The 19,189-nt window shown below is 39.0% G+C and overlaps 1 protein-coding gene across 3 annotated transcripts in view; it reads right to left on the reverse strand.

The window, feature by feature from the left end:
- grid2 (glutamate receptor, ionotropic, delta 2) overlaps positions 1-19,189 on the reverse strand; it is a 468,031-nt gene that overhangs the window by 213,870 nt on the left and 234,972 nt on the right. For all 3 annotated transcript variants that reach the window (XR_004656592.1, XM_034871281.1, XM_034871282.1), the window contains exon 3: positions 1,678-1,965. Coding sequence is in view for 2 of the 3 variants with exons in the window: in XM_034871281.1 (XP_034727172.1) it covers positions 1,678-1,965 (288 nt within the window). In the remaining variant the exon portion in view is untranslated. The remainder of the gene's footprint in view (positions 1-1,677; positions 1,966-19,189) is intronic.

The raw sequence follows: 19,189 nt of genomic DNA on the forward strand, positions 1-19,189 counted from the left end.
CCCCCCCCCCCCAACCCTCCTTATCCGGATTTTTGGCTTTTCAATACTACTTGCTACCGGGATTGCGCTGTTAACACGAAATATGTTTCCCATTGAAATACATTAGTTTCAAATTTGTGCTCACCACAACAATAAAATTTTGTGTACATGAATAAATAGATTAAATAACGTCACCATTTCATGAACTGCCATGATGCCATGCCATCTGGCGGGAAGCACATAACACTCCCGATCTGTTTCAAAATCCATCTTGATACAAAATGATTCTTGAACATATATTCTCGATTCAGTACATAAGGATGCTAATTTCAGGATCTAGTTTCAAGTTTTGTGTTGTAGGATGCTCAGCAATTGCGGAAGCAGTCATTGTCACTCAATATCTTGGGTCTCAGCCTCCCTCCAAAAAGGCTAACTAAAGTTTTATCATACTGAAAATCACTAGTAAAAAACTAAAGAAGACATAGTACAAGTTAATATATAAGGATGAATATAAACATATAAAAGATTAATACAACTCTACTCCAGGGTCCACGGTGCGGTTTTGTGGTGTGGCATGAAAGCAGAGTGAAGTGTCATGAAGATTTTATATTTTAAAAACATTTTATCAACTGACTGCAATACTGTCAGCGTGCAAAGACAAAAAGACAAAAGGGAACATTTATTCATGTTGAACTTGCATTGACTTTGTAAAAAAATGATATTTGATCTGCAACTGTGTTTTCAAACTCAAAATAAACATGCTCAAAGTAAAGTGCGGGGTTCTTATGGCCGGCTAGGCAAAGCAGTCTATATGTATGTTTTCATAAAAGCAGTCTCTGCTGTCACTCTCTCTCACACCTAGGTGAGGGAGCAGTTCTGCTAACGTTAATGTATGCAAATCAATACAGACAATGCACAGGCAGTTAAGTGATATAAACCCCTTGAGTCCTGTTTGTCTGAGACCGAAGCAAGACAGAGTAAATATGAGTATTACAACACTGATGGAGGCTATCAAACTAGCTCGGTCGACAGGAAGTGCTCGCAGGCCGTGTCGAGACTGTGAACAAAGACGGAGGAAGGCGGAGGGCTACGGGCTAGGCTAAAGCTATGTCCTTACTGGCTATAACTACGCAGCATTATCCTTGCCAATGTACGGTCTCTGGTGGAAAAGAATGGATGAACTGCTGCTGCGTATCATAACTCATAAATGGATTATGGAGATTAGCAAGATATTGACAAAAAAAAAACATGATAAGAACATCGGCATTCATGATAGCGCTAATGTACTCAAGGGGACCCCAACTCTATTTTCTCTGGTCTAGTTCATAGTGCGTTTTATTTGACCTCGTACCTTGGTATTTCCAAGGTCAAAGTCAGAAAAACGCACCCTAACCTTGGATTTCAAAACTATTAGCAATACCAGTTTATAACAACGCATTGCAACAACTTTGTCCACAGATATAAAGACAGCACTGTGTGTACAACTTATTTAGTGAGACACAAATAACACAGTGCTTATGTCACTACAGCTTTTACAACTGTTGCTGCATGGAGCAGCCATGTTGGATTTTTAGCATGGAATAATAAAAATCCAACATGGCTGCTCCATGCATCAACAGTAGATAGATATAATATTGTATTAAGATGTTAGTATTAATAAGATATTGGCATTTATGATTGCCTAGATTATTTTCTTACCAAAGTCAGAATCATAGAAAATGATGAACTTCTGCCAGCTGTACTCAGACACCACTTGCATGATGACCTCATTGAGATAGACGGGTGGGCGGACCATTAGTGTATAGTCATCTGTTCCAGGGATGCGACCAGTTGGTGGGCAGGCCGAGCGAGGTGATCCCGCTGGGGAGCGCTGGATGAAGAGGTGGGGGATGTGCATGGCATCGGCCAGAGTCTGAAGGCTGCCCGCGGACATGCAGCCGATTGAACTGACCAGAGCCAGGATACCACGGTTCATCAGCTCACAGGCTGGATGGAGGGAAGGAGGGAGGCAGCGGAGGGAAAAAGAGCAAAAATAAAAGAGAAACATGTGATTTTTCCAAGTATACAAAGGAAATTAGGTTTTTGGCAAAGAATCACCTATGGTAAAAAAAAATCTGCTACAACTGTGGGCAGTAGTGTTGATCATATTAATTCTTTTGTGGTAAGAGTGCAAAAAGGCAAAGTATTGTTATTCTACAGGTCACCACACTACAGCACCAAATAAAAAGGCAATTTTTAGCAAGTGGTTCCTGCATGTTTCCACATGCATTGCATAGTTATTTTAAGGACCAAATATGTAAAAGTCATACTTAACCAGCATTGTGGTAAATAGAAACAAACAGACATGAAGACAGAGAGGGAGGAAACTGGATAAGGAAGTAAACATACATAGGTAAAGGTATATAGCAGCAGAGTAGGAAGATATTATGGGCTAGCATACAATAACCTGATAAAAAGATCTATAACACAAAAGAAACTTTATCACTGCACTACAGTCTCCAAGACAAGACTCCAAGAGCCTGAACAGACTTATTTGGAGCTGTCACATAGAGGACTGTGAGTCATTCTATCAATGGATGGAGACATGGACCAGTCATGATAAAAGTAGTAAAGAAGAGGGGTTGTGTCACCTTCAAATAAAACTTAAGTGTCTATCAATTCTTGTCTGCTATTTTGACTGATAAACCCATAAGACTTATGTGATAGGATATAGGCTGATAGAGCATCAACAAACACTTGTGATAATAACTGAATTAGATTCAGATCACGGCTGATGATTTTGCTTGTGTTTATCCACCGTTACAGAAGGGTATATATATATATATATATATATATATATATATATATATATATATATATATATATATATATATATATATATATATATATATATATATATATATATATATATATATTTAGCTACTGAAAAGTTAGGTCTTCAGCCTGGATTGTAGCAAAGCTTTGTCAATGTCCACATTATTGATTGACCTCCAGGCTACTTCATGAACAATAACACACTATAAAGCAATCTATTGTCAAACATTGTTGGACCATGAGTCTATAAAATGGGAATTCATAGTGGTATTATAAAACCATGTTGTAAAAGATGCCCTTTGTGCCAGAGCGACTATCCAGAATCCAACAGTTGTTTGTGATCTAGTGTTTAAATGTTTCTCAGCTCTAAGACCCTATCTGTGCTTAGTTCACCTCCCTTTCACATTTCATACTTGCTAGACCTCTAGTGCTGTCAAAAACACCTCTACCTCCTACCCTCTCAACCCACTGGCCTCTTATCTCCCCTCTTGTCCAAAACAGCCCCTCTGAGTGCTTACCTTTCAGCCCCAATCATTTCAAAGCTTCAGTCTGCAGTCTTGCAGTGATTTTTATTTTAGTTGCCTTATAGCGCCACTGACTTGTACAATGTCCTCAATTTGGAGTCATCTGCCTTCCTCTTCCGCCTTCTTTCTAACATCCCTCTTATACACCTTTTCTATTCCACACACCAACAGCCTCCCCCCCATCTTTTGTTATCCATCATTGAAACACAAACAGCCCCCTTCTTCTTTTCTATCCTCACTCCAGCCCTATTTTGATTTTAGCACATTTCTTTTTCTCCTTCAGTTGGCTCTTCAACACTTTTACCCACATGGCCACTCATATTTTGTCACACATCACTGTGTGCTAAGCACCAGACTTAGAAGTTTATTCCACTTCTAGCTAAAACCCTGTCACAGAGACACTGGGTAAAACAAAACGTAGAGGGAAAAGGCTTAAAGACAGTACAGTGAACACAAACACACAGATATACACAATTGGTGCAATGACAATGTACAATAGCAAAAAAGCACAATCTAAAGAACACAAAGTCAGCCTGTATAAAGCCACACAATAATCTGTCAACACTGCAAAAATAAAAGCCAAAGAAAAAAAGAGAAAATAAAGTTTTCAAGAAAGAAAAGCTTTAGAAGAGAGATTCCTAGTGCTGAGAAAAGCAGAATAAAACATTGCATGTGTGCATGTTTGAGAGATTATAAGAGCTATATGACATGAGTTGGATTTCAAAGTTCTTTGTGAGGATGCATTGTCATCAAACAAATCAAAGCACGTGTGTGTTTATTTGCATGTTAATGATGCACAGCATAGCGTCTGCATAATTGCTTTTGTGTTTTAATTACATTATTCAAGCATTACTGATTTAATTTGGATTCATCACTTTTAAGATGTACAAGTCACCCTTAAACTAAATTAATTCCTCTGTTAAAGATACTTTAATTATCTTGAACTCTGGAGTTGGTCCACTAAATAAGCCACATTTTATAAGGAAAACTTTTTTCAGTTGTCACACAAGTCTTAAGCAGTTAAGTGACATGGATCTAATTTCGTTATATATAGATGAATATATGAACACAAACCCCATTCGGAAATTAATTGGCAATGCATTGTTAGTAACGATTTATTTTCATTTTAGCAATAGCTAAAGGGTTATTTCAGGCAACCATTTCCTCATGCATTGATGTAGATGATTAATGAGTCAAAGCTGAAGCCGTTTCAATCTCACTGCCCATTGTGAAAGTCCACATTGTGAGGAATTCATTAAAGCATAACAATATATGATTAAACTTCACTAAGTCTCAGCATATTGCTTAGTCATGGTCATTATCCTTCAAACCAATGAGCCCGGGAATCATCTTCTATCTACTATCAACTACACGTTTGAGCAGAAGTATGCCTGGGGTGTGTGTGTGGGAAGGCACACCTGTGGATTAATATTAGTGAGTCTGCATTTCTATGAATATTTGAGCTAGATAGGCCAGTCATGTATTATAAGCTATATTATTCAGATTCCACATCCTTATTATAGCAGTCATGCTAACTAACACTTTAGCCGCATTGCTCTAGTCCAGCTATAGCGCATTAGCTTAGCATCATCAAGGCTTTGGCTAATGGAAGGCTTTGCTAATCCTCTACTTATTAGGGCACTTTGGAGAATTAGTGCCCTCATCCCCTCTACATCACACACTGTTAAATCTGCAGGGGGTTCTAAGCATAAGGCTCATTAATGCTTTTCGCTAATGACTTAAAGGGCCAGTTGCATTAACCCAGCCCAATGTTACATCACTCTGAAGTGGGCAAACATTAAATGAGAGTCAAGCTAGAGGTGCTGGAGCGGCAAAAAGTCTGTAATCACTTTGAAGAGTTTGACAGTACCCAAGAGAAACACACTTTGCTTACATTATAAAAGGTTTAAAAGTATATAAATAATTTGAAAGTAAGTCTTGGCCTAGTGAGTGTGAGTTCAATGTTAAGCTGTACAGACGGATATTGTTTTCCTTATAGAGTTTTTAACACTTGCAAACAGTTCTAAGAACAACCTACGGTGACTGAAGTTGGACTACAAAACATACATGGGCAAGAGAAAGAGAGGTGTGTAGGAGGTGAGCAAACAAATACAAAATGTCGCCATTCAGAGTTTTTCGGCTAACATCCTGAACCATAAACGCCCACTAAAAAACACTCAAACACCACCACCGTCATCTCCAGCCCACATACCGGCACACTTACATATCTAAACCCCTGCTGTACATGAGCAGTTTACTGACTCACAATAAATCCTTCCGGGATAAATCTCACTACAGCAGGTACGGCCTGTCGAGCATTCCTGCTGTGTTTTTGTTGTTGTTGTTGTTGAGAGACATACATGTCATAAGTCATACGAACACACATGTAGCAAACACATCCACAGGTTTAGGCTGTCAGCCACAAGGGTTACTGTGGGACTCATTGGTTTAATATGTTAATAATTAATGATCTGCTCTATGTTTAGTTATTAATTCATTTGGCTGGCTGGTCATCGTACCTGAACGGTATTGTATCTTCTCACCAGACTTTGCACATGACTCTACTGAGAGCTCAACAACTTGTAAAATGAGATGACTCAACTGCTTCTCTACATTTTTTATATGTTCAAACAATATTTAAATACCACCTCACCCTGGTCTTGTTTACGTTTACTGACATGTTTGATGCATGTTCTGTATGTCAGCGTGCATTGTACATGTGTTGTCTGCAACAGAGCATGTTATTGAGCTCTCTCTCCAGCTTGTCGGTCTGTCAGAAAAAATGGACTGCAAGCACTTCACCTGCACTCAGGTGTGACCAATTCTTCTCTCTAGCTGCGTCTCTCCAAGCATGTCTCCTCCCACCACACACACAAACACACACACACACACACACACACACACACACACACACACACACACACACACACACACACACACACACACACACACACACACAAACACACACACTTTATCACACTGGCACCCAGTCGTCTAGTTTCTGTGGCCCAGTGACTGGGGATGGAAAAGAGAAGACAGAGAGAGGGCCAGGAAGCAAGGATATCATTAACTGAAGAAAACCAATAAAAGAGTGCGCATGCCTGTAGCTGCAACACAGTTTTAAATAGACATATAATACATAATCTGTAATTTAATATGTTTTTAACTACCACTTGGGCGGTACCAGCCGAAAAAAATTTAATCGGGTGTCTCAAGCAAAAGAAGACATTAAAACCAAGTACAAATTGACATAGATATCCCAAAACATTTGGAACCTTGGAGTAAGGATTCAGCCTGCATTTTAACTAGTTTGGAGCAAAACCATTGTAATCCGAGAAGTGTCATCAATGGAGTGTGTTTTGCAATGCACAACAGAAATAAACAGTGGTAGCAAAATGGCCTGGTTGCTTTGGTTCTGCTAGTACACATATCCAAAAAACAAGCATTACAGTTGTCTGCACTACCAACAGTCACCTGAGCTAAACAGTTCACATCAGCCGCAAAACTCATTCCCAGCAACACAAGTCTTCACACACGTCCCAAAACAGGCTCAGTGCAGCCAACCACTATGAACAATCATAATCATAATCACTGAGATAACACACACTGTCAGTCAGAACACACTGACAGTAAAAAACACTACGGCGTCAATCACCAATACAGAAATTACAAACTTTTCTGCTTTACAGTTTGTATAATTTAAGTGACTTCACATCACAGCAATCAATAAGAGCAGAATTCTTTCAAATTAACATTTTAATTTTGTAACATGCCAGTTTTTTTTAGTAAATAAGACAGAATGTAAATCAGCAATTTGCTTCAATAGATATATCATTTTATCTTGTCTGCAGTAGTTTATGTAATGACTGGAAAACAAAAGTTAAAACTAAAGGTACTGTACATAATAACAAAACACAATGGACTTCCTCGCTTGCCATGCACCTGCATCCTCACTAAATACAAATGCAAGTACTGCTTCCACCTCCATAACTTTCTAAACACGTATTACGTCCACAGTCCTACTGCAGTAAAGGTAGTGTTTTTTCAGTTTTTTTTATAGCTGTTTATGTAAGCTCATACGTCTTACCTGGACACGTAGGTATCTATGCTCTATGCTTTTTTATTATTTCTCTCGAGCAGTACAGTGTAGAGTTGATTCATTCTGTTGCTTTAACTGCAACTTGTGCAAGTTGTAGTTAAAGCCATGGGATACGTGTGTAGAGATTTGAAAACTGTGTCCTAGTAATGAAAAACAAACTAGAGTTTGGTCCACATGAACTGCTGCTGTGCAGACTGTAGTTTGAGTTTTTCACATGCAACTCCAGTTATGCCCACTATCCTGTAGCCATCGTAAACAAACTAATACAATTTGTCACAACCCTTCTCTCCCCAACCCTTCTCTCCAACCTGTAAAAAATGACACGCCCACTGATGTTGTAAGGGTTTGCTCACCTGCTAGTGTTTAGGTCTAGATGGAAAACCACCAGCTTTTCATCGTCTGAACTACTAGATTTTAAATTGGAATGCTCCAAATTCTTCCAAATTGGAGGTGTGACCTGGAACGGAACTTGTTCCATGTTGGTGGAAAGGAGGTAGTAGTAACACTTTGTCTGGGTGTGATGTACCATAAGTAGAAATCTCATAAGAGCAGTTGCTACAGCAGCTGCCTGCCTCATTATGTCACCAGTGTGGAATTATTTAATGAAGCAAAACCACTAGTGTTGATTATGGCTTTGGGGGAAGCCACTGTGGCAGCTAACTAACCTACTGTATAACTGCAATGCAAAAAAAAGTTGAAAACATCGTCATCACTGTATACATAATCTTACATTACTATCGATGCAATTTTAGGTACATTACATTTTATGAAAATGGTATAGAAACTTTTACAAAACAGAAAAAGAGATGAGAACTCTGTGTAGCTTATGAATGGGGGGTTTAATATGCCTAGGGCAGCAATCCTGTTAATACAATATTGTCATACAGGGGTCCTGCTTGTTGATCTGCAACATTGCCTACAATGGTCTTGTACAACTTATTATATATAGGGAAAAATATCCCGGTAAAATGGGAGAGAAAAAAATGTTTATGAAGACTGAAACATTTGGAAAGTGTTATGGTTTATCCTGTATTGTCACCCTGCATCAAGAATATGTCCAGCAAAGGGCTATTTACCATTTGCATCAGCTTTTTCAGGTTATGGCTTAACTGACGGGAACAGGGAGAGCTTAATTTGTGAGAGAAGTATTCCATTATGTAAAGTTCAATAAGCTGAATGAAAAGACATTCAGTATCTGCTGGCTGGAAGATAAGTACATAATCATAATGAAGTGTTTAGTTTCATCAGAAATCCATTGACAGAGAGAGAGACAGAGAGAGAGAGAGAGAGAGAGAGAGAGAGACAGAGAGAGAGAGCAAGGCCAAGGCCCACAACATGGTCACAGCCAAGAGTGTATCTCCATGTCTAGGACTGTGTGTGTGTGTGTATGTATGACCTACTTGTGCCTGTGTATTGTGTCATGTATTGTTCCACATCCACAGCTCCAAACAGCTGCCACGCACTGTGCCATACACGGCTAAGCACTGAGTGGCAGAGAGGGATGCTTACTCACTGACGAGCTGAAAATATGCTCTGCTTTGTGGACGCCCCTGTGTGCGCCTGTGTGGATTGTTGGCTTGCTGATATACAAACCCTTGATGGAATTAGCACTTGAATCTATGTGTTCAGGAAGGTAGAATGAGCAAAAGATACAGTAGCATGCCCTTTTTGACTTTGTTTCTCTAGTAATGTTCTCTGACTCCTGGCACTTGCTTAAAATACCAGACCAATGATTTTTCACAAACACAATCCGTTCTCATTCTGGTCCTCGGTACATCTCCCCACCCTCTAACCTATCTCCATTAACATTTAATGGACCCCCTTTGGTCCCTTCATCTTGTCACATTTAACATCATCTTTTCCTAGCTAGTTCCAGCCTTTATGCCCTGGAGATGTATACATCCTCTCTTTCATCCAGCCTATTTATTTATTTTTTGGTCTTCTCTGTAACTCTATCTGTCCCTCATCTCCTCATTCCCTTCAACTGCCCCTCAATTTCGGACTCTTTACCACAATATTTATCCAGTTACTGCACCTAACCATTATCGCACTCCCCAGAAGAATACCACTTTCTCCCTCTTGTCAAATCCAATCTCTCTCTTTCCCTGTCTCTCTTTATTCTCTCTTTCTTTATAAACTTTTGCTTTGCCACACTTCCTACTTGCTTTGTTCTCCTCCTATTATTAATAACACCTTCTTTTACACCACCATCTTTCTAGCAATCCTTCCCTCCACCACTCCCCCCCTTCCATTCAACATTAGTCAATGGTGTAATTTCCCTGTTTTTTAGCTCCGAGTGCTGTTGTGCACGACAGACAAATGGCTCCTCTCAACACCCTGCTCTCCTTCTCCACTGCTACCTGATTTCTCCTTCATTCACCTTACGCCACCAATCCATTCTCAACTAAATCCTTTATTGAGTAGATCATTGTGGGCTAGTTCATGTTTCTCCTTCCTCCCTTCCCTCCATCCATCTAATCCTTTATCCATCCATCAACTCAATTGTTTGCCAAATCCAATTAAACTGCATAATGTGCACCTTTACCTCTACTTCATTCTCTCCTAATATTCTGCACCTCCCCTTCTACCCATCCACACTTTCTTTCTTTAAATTTTGTTTTAAAACTGCATTATACATCTAAGCAGTAATCCAAATCTAACTTTACATGTATAATTCACAGCAAATACAAGATCTAAATGTAAAAAGAGCATCAACATAAATCCCTGTGGTGTATTGGGAAGAAAACAATATTGTTTAAATATCTTAGCAAAGTGTTCATGACAATGTGTGATTGGCAAGTACCTCTTTATATGCCCTGCCTCTCTTCCATATAATCCATCTCTATTGCTCCTCTTTGTTTTATTCCATAGTTTAAGTGTCTGTTCCACATTTAATTCTCCTCATTTCAGTCAAAACTAATATAAAATATAAAAAGTTGCCGTTTTCATCTTTGATGACACTATCTCACGTGTTTTGTCTATCCTCCTTGCTATTTCAAAATGATCAGTGGCTCGTGCAGCTGTGAAATGAATTAAGATAATTGTTCATGGGTCAACGGTTTTTATCAAACAAAAAAAAGGAACAGATGAGAAAATGAAGTGCACTTTAGGATCAAAGTTGGTGTGAAGGCTCTACAGCTCTCTGGCTCACAGTGCAACAGTTTATCCTCTTTCCTATTTCTTTGTTTCTTCTCTCCCCTGGCTATTCCTCCGTCCATCCACGTTCCCTGTATATATCTTTGCGTCCACGGTCTATCTGTTGTAATGTTGAGGCGATAGAGGTGTCCTCTGGGAAAATTCACAGCTCTTTGTTTACAGCCCTGTGGCTGTTTCTGCTAAAACTACACCAGGACAGGTCTACGGCCTTCTCTTTCCCTCCTCCCACACTCTCTTTTCTCCAGCTTTAGTGGGATGTCTGGCCTTGTACCATATTCTAATGTAAACCACTGAAAGCCACTTTCCAGAAACAGACATAACAGCATGTTATCCTCTATGTATATAGGAATTAATTATCCCCAGTCTCTCTCTCTCTCTCGCTATCTTTTTCATATTGTCTTTGTCAGCTAGGGTAATGACCCATTTGTCAATGCTTTAATCGTATTAAGAAAATGGATTGGTTGTTTTTCACTGCTAATGGCTCGGTGCATTTCTGTTTTCATTGCCTGTGTACACGGCAGATGTGCTATTTTACCACTCGGTGTCTCAATAGTCAGTTGTACACAGGTGTTTGTGGGTGCAAACATTTCTGTTCGTCAATGTGCTTTCATGCCTGTGCATACATATCATCGTTATTAGAAGGAGATATTATGTGGCAGAAAGCTGATGTTATTTATCTTCATAATCAAATGTGATGAGTAAAATTTTGCTGTTTCTCAGCTGTTGACACTTCCCACACAGACTGGCTCGCTGATTGTCCTTCATCATGATATTTAGAATGTGACCATTGTACTATTTATCTCTCCAACCCACATACAGTAATATCTGATCAAATTTTGACAACACATTTGAGGGTGTTGGAACTCCAATTTGTCACTCTAAACATTGCAGTGATTGGCCTGACAAGATGGGCTGGGGCAAGTGTGTTACCTTCTAACAGACTAACTTAATGAAGGAGTGTAGTAGTAATGGGGAATCACATGCACCGATTCTGAGTGTGTCTGTGTGGTGTCCCACCCTCACACAGAGAACTGGTGATTTAAATATAACCCCATGGTGACATTTATTTAAAATAGTATAAAGAAGAGTACACCATTTCCCATTTAAAGATGCCCCCCCCCCTGCTATCGTGCATGTCTGAGATAGCCCCATGTTGAGTGATGAAACAACTTAATTAGCTGCAGCTATACCAAGATTTAGCAGAAAGGGTGAAGGAATGAATGGATCGAGTGAGAAATGGCAAGGAATGAAATGAAGAAAAGAAGAAAATTGACTTTTGGAGTTTATGGAGAGTAAGTTAGGTTATGTGTAGTTCAGAAGGAATGTGGAAATGGAGACTGAAGAGAGGGACAAAGAGATTCCTTAATAGATGTATTGTGGTGCTTCAAAATCCCTGGAAAATGGAAGAAGGATACAAGAGCCTGTGGAGACAGACGCCAACGAATGCAAATCAGTGTCAGGACAGGGAGATGGGCAAAGGCAATGAAAGGATGGAGGGAAAGAATAAAGAATTATGGAGAGACTGTGGGGAACTCCATAATTATATATTACTCTATCAGAGTTACTTCTATGAGAAAGAGAGTGCACGCTCCCTCACTGACAGAGTGAGAAACAATAGAAAGCAGTTCACATGCATGAAATGGAAGGTTAGAGTGATTAACTCAAATGAATTAATTAAATCATTTATACCGAAAATGTTATTGCATTGAGAAGGAAGAGATCATAGTGGTCATCTTAATGAGATTAAACAACACACTGTCTGTTTCATGCCTATATAGGAAACTAAGCCCCCAGCTATTTGATGTTTTGTTTTCCTTACATAACATTTAATTGCTTTATGCAGATTCACCTGAGTCTGTCATGAGTATTATGGACATAAACTAGTCAGATATTTAGCTTTGAGCTTATTAAGGAAACATTTTTCAATTTCCCATATTTTATTGGCAATGAACAATATTGTGCTTCACTATCCGAACACCTGATATGGATAAATGAACTAGTGGACATGCAAGTTTGGAAAAGCACAACCAGACACACTCACACACACACACACACGCATAAGGAATTCATAAGCAATGAGGTGAGTTAGTTGGGATATAATGTACAAACATGGACGGACACAGATAATGTATGCATCCAGCTGCCCATGGGTGCTTGTATCAAATTCCAAATCCTGGTGCTGGCACACCAGACTGTGAAAGGATCTGTAGCCCCTTCCCTCCGGGCAACTATCCAGAAATACATGCCAGCCAGTGTCTTGTGTTCTGCCACTACAGACCTCTTTGCTCTCTTTTTCTTTTGCCTGGCTGGTCGGGGCTCCACACGGTACCATCTATCCCCTCTCCTGGCTCTCCAATGGTGCAGTGACCTTCCAAACTCATTCAAAATAGCAGCCAGTCGCCGTCTTCCCCAACAACGTGAAAACTGTTTTGAGGATGATTTTGCAACACCCTTGTCCAAATATTTGAACTCTTCCATCTACTCACTCTAATTAGCTAGTCTATGTCTTTTCCCAGGATTTCATTCCTACATGATTACTTTATGGTCACATGAAAAGGCACAATCAACCTGGCTTTTCCTGTCCTATACATTTAATGTTAATATAATAATGCATTTACTGAGAGCCTTTTTGACTACATCAGCTGAATACATACATGCTAATGTACACGTAAATGTGGCATTTCCACAAATTAGTCTTAGTCCTAATCATAAAATCAGAACTAATGCATGGGTTGTGCCAACTGTCCGACTGCACAGGGCACAGTTTTTTTTTTTCCTTTTTATTTTACATTCAATATTTTTTATGCCGTTCTTGACTCATTTTGCTGTAAAATAAAATTGCCTTGTCCAAAAATCAAATTATATATTTTTTCAAGGAGATGGGAGAAGCAATATCAGCTACATGAGAGAGTGATCGATTTTGCAAACACTGAATTACTAAGACTTTATTGCTGAGTTTGCGGGACTTTATCCAGCATTGTAAGTTGGACCCTATATAAAGCTACAGAAAGAATATAAAGTGGCATGCCATAGGTCAGAAGGCCTATTATTCTGACAGATAAATAGTCAGTTATCTCTCTAAACACCAAAATACAAATATAACTATCTCTGTGGCAATGCCTTTCATCCTATTCTTATCTATTTTGGCACATATTTCAGCAACATGGCCAGAGGGCGTACGTCCACAACACATGCACACACAGCAAGGCACACGAACGCACACACACATCCACACACACATACACACAGGATTTGACTAGCCTAAATAGCTGTCTGAATAGGGACTCGCAAGTTGAGTTTGCACAAGCCCTCGCATCCCCCCCGCAACGACTCCGCATGAAATACACCCCGTAGGGTTTTTTAGTTTGAGATTTATCTACCAGATGATGACACTGAAGAATAGAGGCAGGTCTGTTTATTTCTAGCAAAAGCAAAACTTTTTTCATGACCAAAGCTTGTTAACCAAAGTTGGTTAAAAACACACACGCACACACACACACACACACACATGAGTCTGTAAAATCAGCAACATCAACTGTTTCTAAGTAGCACTGAGTCTGTTTAAAAAAGTTCAGTAATGATGACCTTTAGTAGACCTAGTGACCTTCTGTACAGATTTGCTGAACCATACAATACATTGAAATATATAGTTAATTATTAGGAAGACTTGAGCTGGGAGATTCTTTTATGATATTGGTGGTAAAATCTTTAGGCTTCTATCTCCATTCTCTGTGGTACAGATAGTACAGCGTGAGTACAGTTGGAGCCATATTGTATACTCCCACTGTATGTAACAATTGTTCTCAGTGGTACCTTTAGATAAAAGCCTCCCCAACTGGCATCTAGGAGAGATCAGACAGAGACAAGGACCATACGGTGAACAGGTTATTTGGGGTTATAACCTTACTCTACCTGCTTGCGATGAAAAGACAGAGGGTAAAATGAAAGGGCTTTGAAGTGCTTGTGCCTAGCTAAAGGCTACACTCACCTCTTATTTTACAGAAGAGCCAGATGTAAGGAGAGAGGGGAGGGAAAGGAAAGAAAACTGACAGTGGAGTGTGTGTGTGTGTGTGAGAAAAATAGAGAAAAGAGAGAGCGATAATACAGATTGACACATATTAGGTTGAGGCAGAGGGAGAGATGCACACAAATCGAGATACAAAGAGACAGAGAAGAAGGGAGAAGGGAGCAGACACTGAGAAAGAGACAGCTGGGAGTAAAAGAAGAAATTAAAGAGCAGAAGCATCTCAGTAATGACAGATACAGAAGCGAGAGAAAGAGATTCATGTTTTCTCTAAAGCATTCCAATTGTACTTGGACACTCTTGCAAGACTGTCGATATGACATTCATGCCAAAAAAAGCATATTGATGTGAACTAAATTGCCCTGGCTCTGGCAAACCGCCAGCAATGCCGCTGCACCCAAATCATCAGCAGAAATGGACAACTGCTCTGAATTGTCTGGCCATATCTGTGTTTCCATACAACTACATGTGCCTTTGTTTAAATGAATGTGTTTCTGTGTGTTTTACTGTGAAGTCCTTTCTTCTTCAGTGCACCACAATGCCTTTCTAAACTGCAGTTGAACTGGATATCTGGAGTAATACAAACTAAACACACAGAGACTGATACACAGCATAAACACACACTGCACGCAGGCCCGATGTCCCAGAAAACAAAATTGAAAAAATATATCCCTTTCTCTGTCTCTTTCCCCCTCTGTATTTTACTCTCTCTCTCTCTCTCCCCTGACAGAATGCTTGCCAACTTTTATGTTGCTGTAACAGGAATAAATGAGCTCAGAGGGAGTGGGTGTGCATTTGCAAAGTTCTGTCATGTGAATGTTGTACCACTGCCTACTTGCTCCCAGTTCTTTCTTTTATGTGGGTGTGTTCCTATACTGTACAGTGTGCACAAGGTGTGTGACTTTGCATGTGTGCGCCATATGACAGATGGTAAGCCCCCTGTGAAGACCTAGAGAGAAGAGAGGAGCAATGGACTGATGTATTTTAAGGCCAGCATCTGTACAAAGTCCTCAGTTAAGCCCCTGTGCTGTCAGTCCGTAGTTCTATAATTAAATGAACAAATGTTTATAGCCAATCACGCAGCATGAAAACATTAATAAACAGACATGCTCTGTGTTTTTTTGGGTCCTTGACTTCTAATTGTATTTGATTAATATCCATTTTTATTAAAGTGGCTTCAATGATGGCAATGTAAACCAATGTTAGCAGTTGGCTGGTTGAAAGGCTTGCACACATGGAGTCTGGTTAGCCTTTACCCAAGTCCGCTTTCTTCCTTTCTTTTCTGCCAGTCTGCTGGAAGAGCACTGAGTGGTTCAATGACACATGTCATGCACACCCACAATAGAGAACTGAACCTGCGCTTTAGAGTCAAATGAGGGGTGTTAAGGGTGTTTCACTATTGTGTGTGTGTCTGTGTAAGAATAAGACAGATTGTCATTGCAGGATATTGGCGGGAACACAATTACTTCAGTGTTGTGTACAATAGCTGTCAATTTGAATGGTTTGAGATCAGCTAATGTGTTTTTGTTAATCTGAAAAACATTGTTCTAAAAAACATTGTATATCTTTTCTGTGATCATTTTCTTAATTTATTTAAACAAGCAGTGTATGTCTTCGTGAAATAGTTTGTGAGTGGGTGTCTGCTTCTAAAGCATGCAAAACGATGAGGGGAATATGCATTAGTGTTCACAAATGTACCTGTACATATCTATGGGATTTTTAGTGGCTGTCATGTGTGTGTGCCTTGACTGCATGTGCATGATTTAGGGAAAATGTTAATTGCATTGCGTGAGTGTGTTTGTGTTGGAGCGAGACCGAGAAAAAGATTAGAAGAAGAATTAGAAGAAAAACAGAGGTTAAGTATGTAATATACAATTGAAGATTTTTGTTTGTTATCTCTCATTAAATAACAGATTAGATTTACAGTACAAGCAATTCATACAGTCAGCAACGTGCAATTATCAGTGTTTATGTCAGTGATAAATTGGGTTACAGTACAGTACTCAGTACTCAAGCAAAAAATATGAATGTATGTAATTTTGTGTTAATGTGTAAAACAAAATATTGCATGTGTGCATGTTGAAAAGTGTGTAAAGTGAAAAAAATGCTTTTGATCATATCCTGTATCTTTGTAAAAACAAACAAGGCGGTCACATAGGAGGTCCATATATCTAGTTTGACATGCTGCAACCATTTCATTGATAAATGTTTCATTCATACACTTCAACATACCTCAAATGATCAATACACAACACACACATGATTCATACACTAAAATGTCCATAATGGCACTGCTACTGTACCTCAAAACCCTCGTGAAAAGTTTCATTATTCAGACTTTGCTTGCTTGATTAGAACCACTAATAAAAAACACTGTCTCTTTCTGATTTAGTTTTTATTTCAAAAGGTATTAATTAAAACCTAATCATTTTCCTTGAACAATGTAAGGCAGAAGAAGAACTATTTGGGATTTAAGGACACTTTAGAAGCACGTTTCAAACAAAGAGAAGCTGTTAATGGCAGTTACGCATTTACTGGATACTAACAGTGGAACGAGTATGCCAGAAATGAAGAAAAAAAAAGATATTGAATATTAGTTTGAGTTATTAACTTCTATTGAACAGTAAATAATCCCCCTTTCAAAAGCATCACTGTTAACAGATTTGCGTTTTCAGTTAACGGATGCTTGTTTCTTAGATAACATTAACTGTGAACAACAATAAGAGATGCAAACTGCTTCAACATAATGACAACAATAACAGTTTTTAGCACTGTGCTACTGAGTGACACAGACAGTGCGATGGAAACAAAAAGGGACCACCACTGAGAGTCAAACCGCTAGACACACATGGGCGCTTATACACACAGACAAACGCGCGTAAATTAGTGACAAGCATTGTAATTGCATCCCATAAGGATAGCAAAGACTCATTAAAACTGAAATGAAAAAAAAGCCTACATCCCCAGTACTGTGTACTGACAGAGAATAACAAATATCTTTTTTTAGGGCCTCATTCCTTAAAAATTAATTTGAATTATTGTGTTTGTCAAACCACTGATTGCTTTAATGAGTGGCACATTGTTGAGAGGTTGTTTGTGTGACAGAAAGTAATTGACTTTGAGGTTAAAACTTTGATTGGAAATGTTGTCTTACTGGAACATTCCTCGGGCGGAACTGAATAGAGAGTTAGATCAGATTTTGGTAAAAGTTTGTATATCCACTATGTACTGTAAAACTTTTTCTAGTTGCTTCTCATGAGGTGTTGGAGTAAATTGCTGTTTGGAAAGGGAAATTAATTATTCAATTTTCATTTATAACTAGGCTACTTACACAAAGCAATTAACAAAAACAATCACATCCACACATAGTCATTGCCTAATATTGACGCTGCAAATCGTTTTTGTAAGTAATTTTCCTCTTTCTTTACTCTTTAGACTTTTGGAAAAAATTGCATATTTGAGTTGTTATTACAATGGCCATTTATTAATTGCAATGTCAATTTAATTAAATGAAAATCAAAATAAAGGTAAACAACTAAAATGCACTGACGTTTTTTTTTATTGGGCACTGATTTAATGAATTTCTATAAAAACAAAATGGCTGTGGTGGGTAAGTTTTGCAATCTGTGGATATCCGACAACTGACAGTGGTGTGTGTGTGTGTGTGTGTGTGTGTGTGTGTGGTATTCAATTGTGTTTGAATGTCTGTCTGTGAAATCGGTCTTTCAGGAGCAGAAGGAGAGCGATGTGTGAGAGAGAGAAATGATATAGAAACAACGGAGGAGTGCAGAAAGGCAAGTTAGAAAAAGAGCAGCAGCACTGTCATATTGTTGAGAGACACAGACTGAGGAATGGTAGTTGCTCAACTAGTTGCAGAGCCAGACGTTGTACACATTCAGTGCTCAGCCCAAAGCTAATGTGTCTGGGGAGATTTACTTTTTTCTATTTATTTGAGATTACAGAATGCCTAAAAATCTGTACATCATTTGAGAAAAAACAAAACACGGTAGTTGCCAAGGAATCCCATTTTGTATCTAGTTCTCCAACTGTCTTCATCATTCTGAACCCAGAACACAACAAATGTTGAGGAAGACTTATTTTCACTCCTGCCTCAAAAAGAGAGACACAAGTTGTTTGATGTTACTACTTTTACTTGTATAATTTAGGCAGGGTAGGGATTCGGCATAAACAGCATTACTAATCTTGTAGTCTGGATTTACCGGTTTATCGCCGGAATATTCCCTTGCCTTGTAAAACTCTAGAAAACTTTGAGCTGGAAAGCTACACGCTGAAAATGACAATGGCAAAGTAAACTTTGTGTTTTCCAACAAGGCAGGCTTGCTTTGTTCTTTTGGGGAATAATTGTAAAGAAATAAAACGTTGCAATAATAAAACTGTGGCACGGCATATGATCTCACATTTAGCTCATCACTATGCAGCGAGAAAGGCGGCCTGTCTCTCCCGAACTTCAAGTTCTATGAGTGGGCCTTCACACTTAGACCTCTCCTATCTTGGTTTCAATCTGATGCTCAAGTGTGTTGGCGAGCTTTGGAGGAGCGAATAATAGCTCCATACTCTTGTATTAACATTCGG

This window comes from Etheostoma cragini, chromosome 5, assembly GCF_013103735.1.
Source record: "Etheostoma cragini isolate CJK2018 chromosome 5, CSU_Ecrag_1.0, whole genome shotgun sequence".
NCBI classification, from domain to species: domain Eukaryota; kingdom Metazoa; phylum Chordata; class Actinopteri; order Perciformes; family Percidae; genus Etheostoma; species Etheostoma cragini.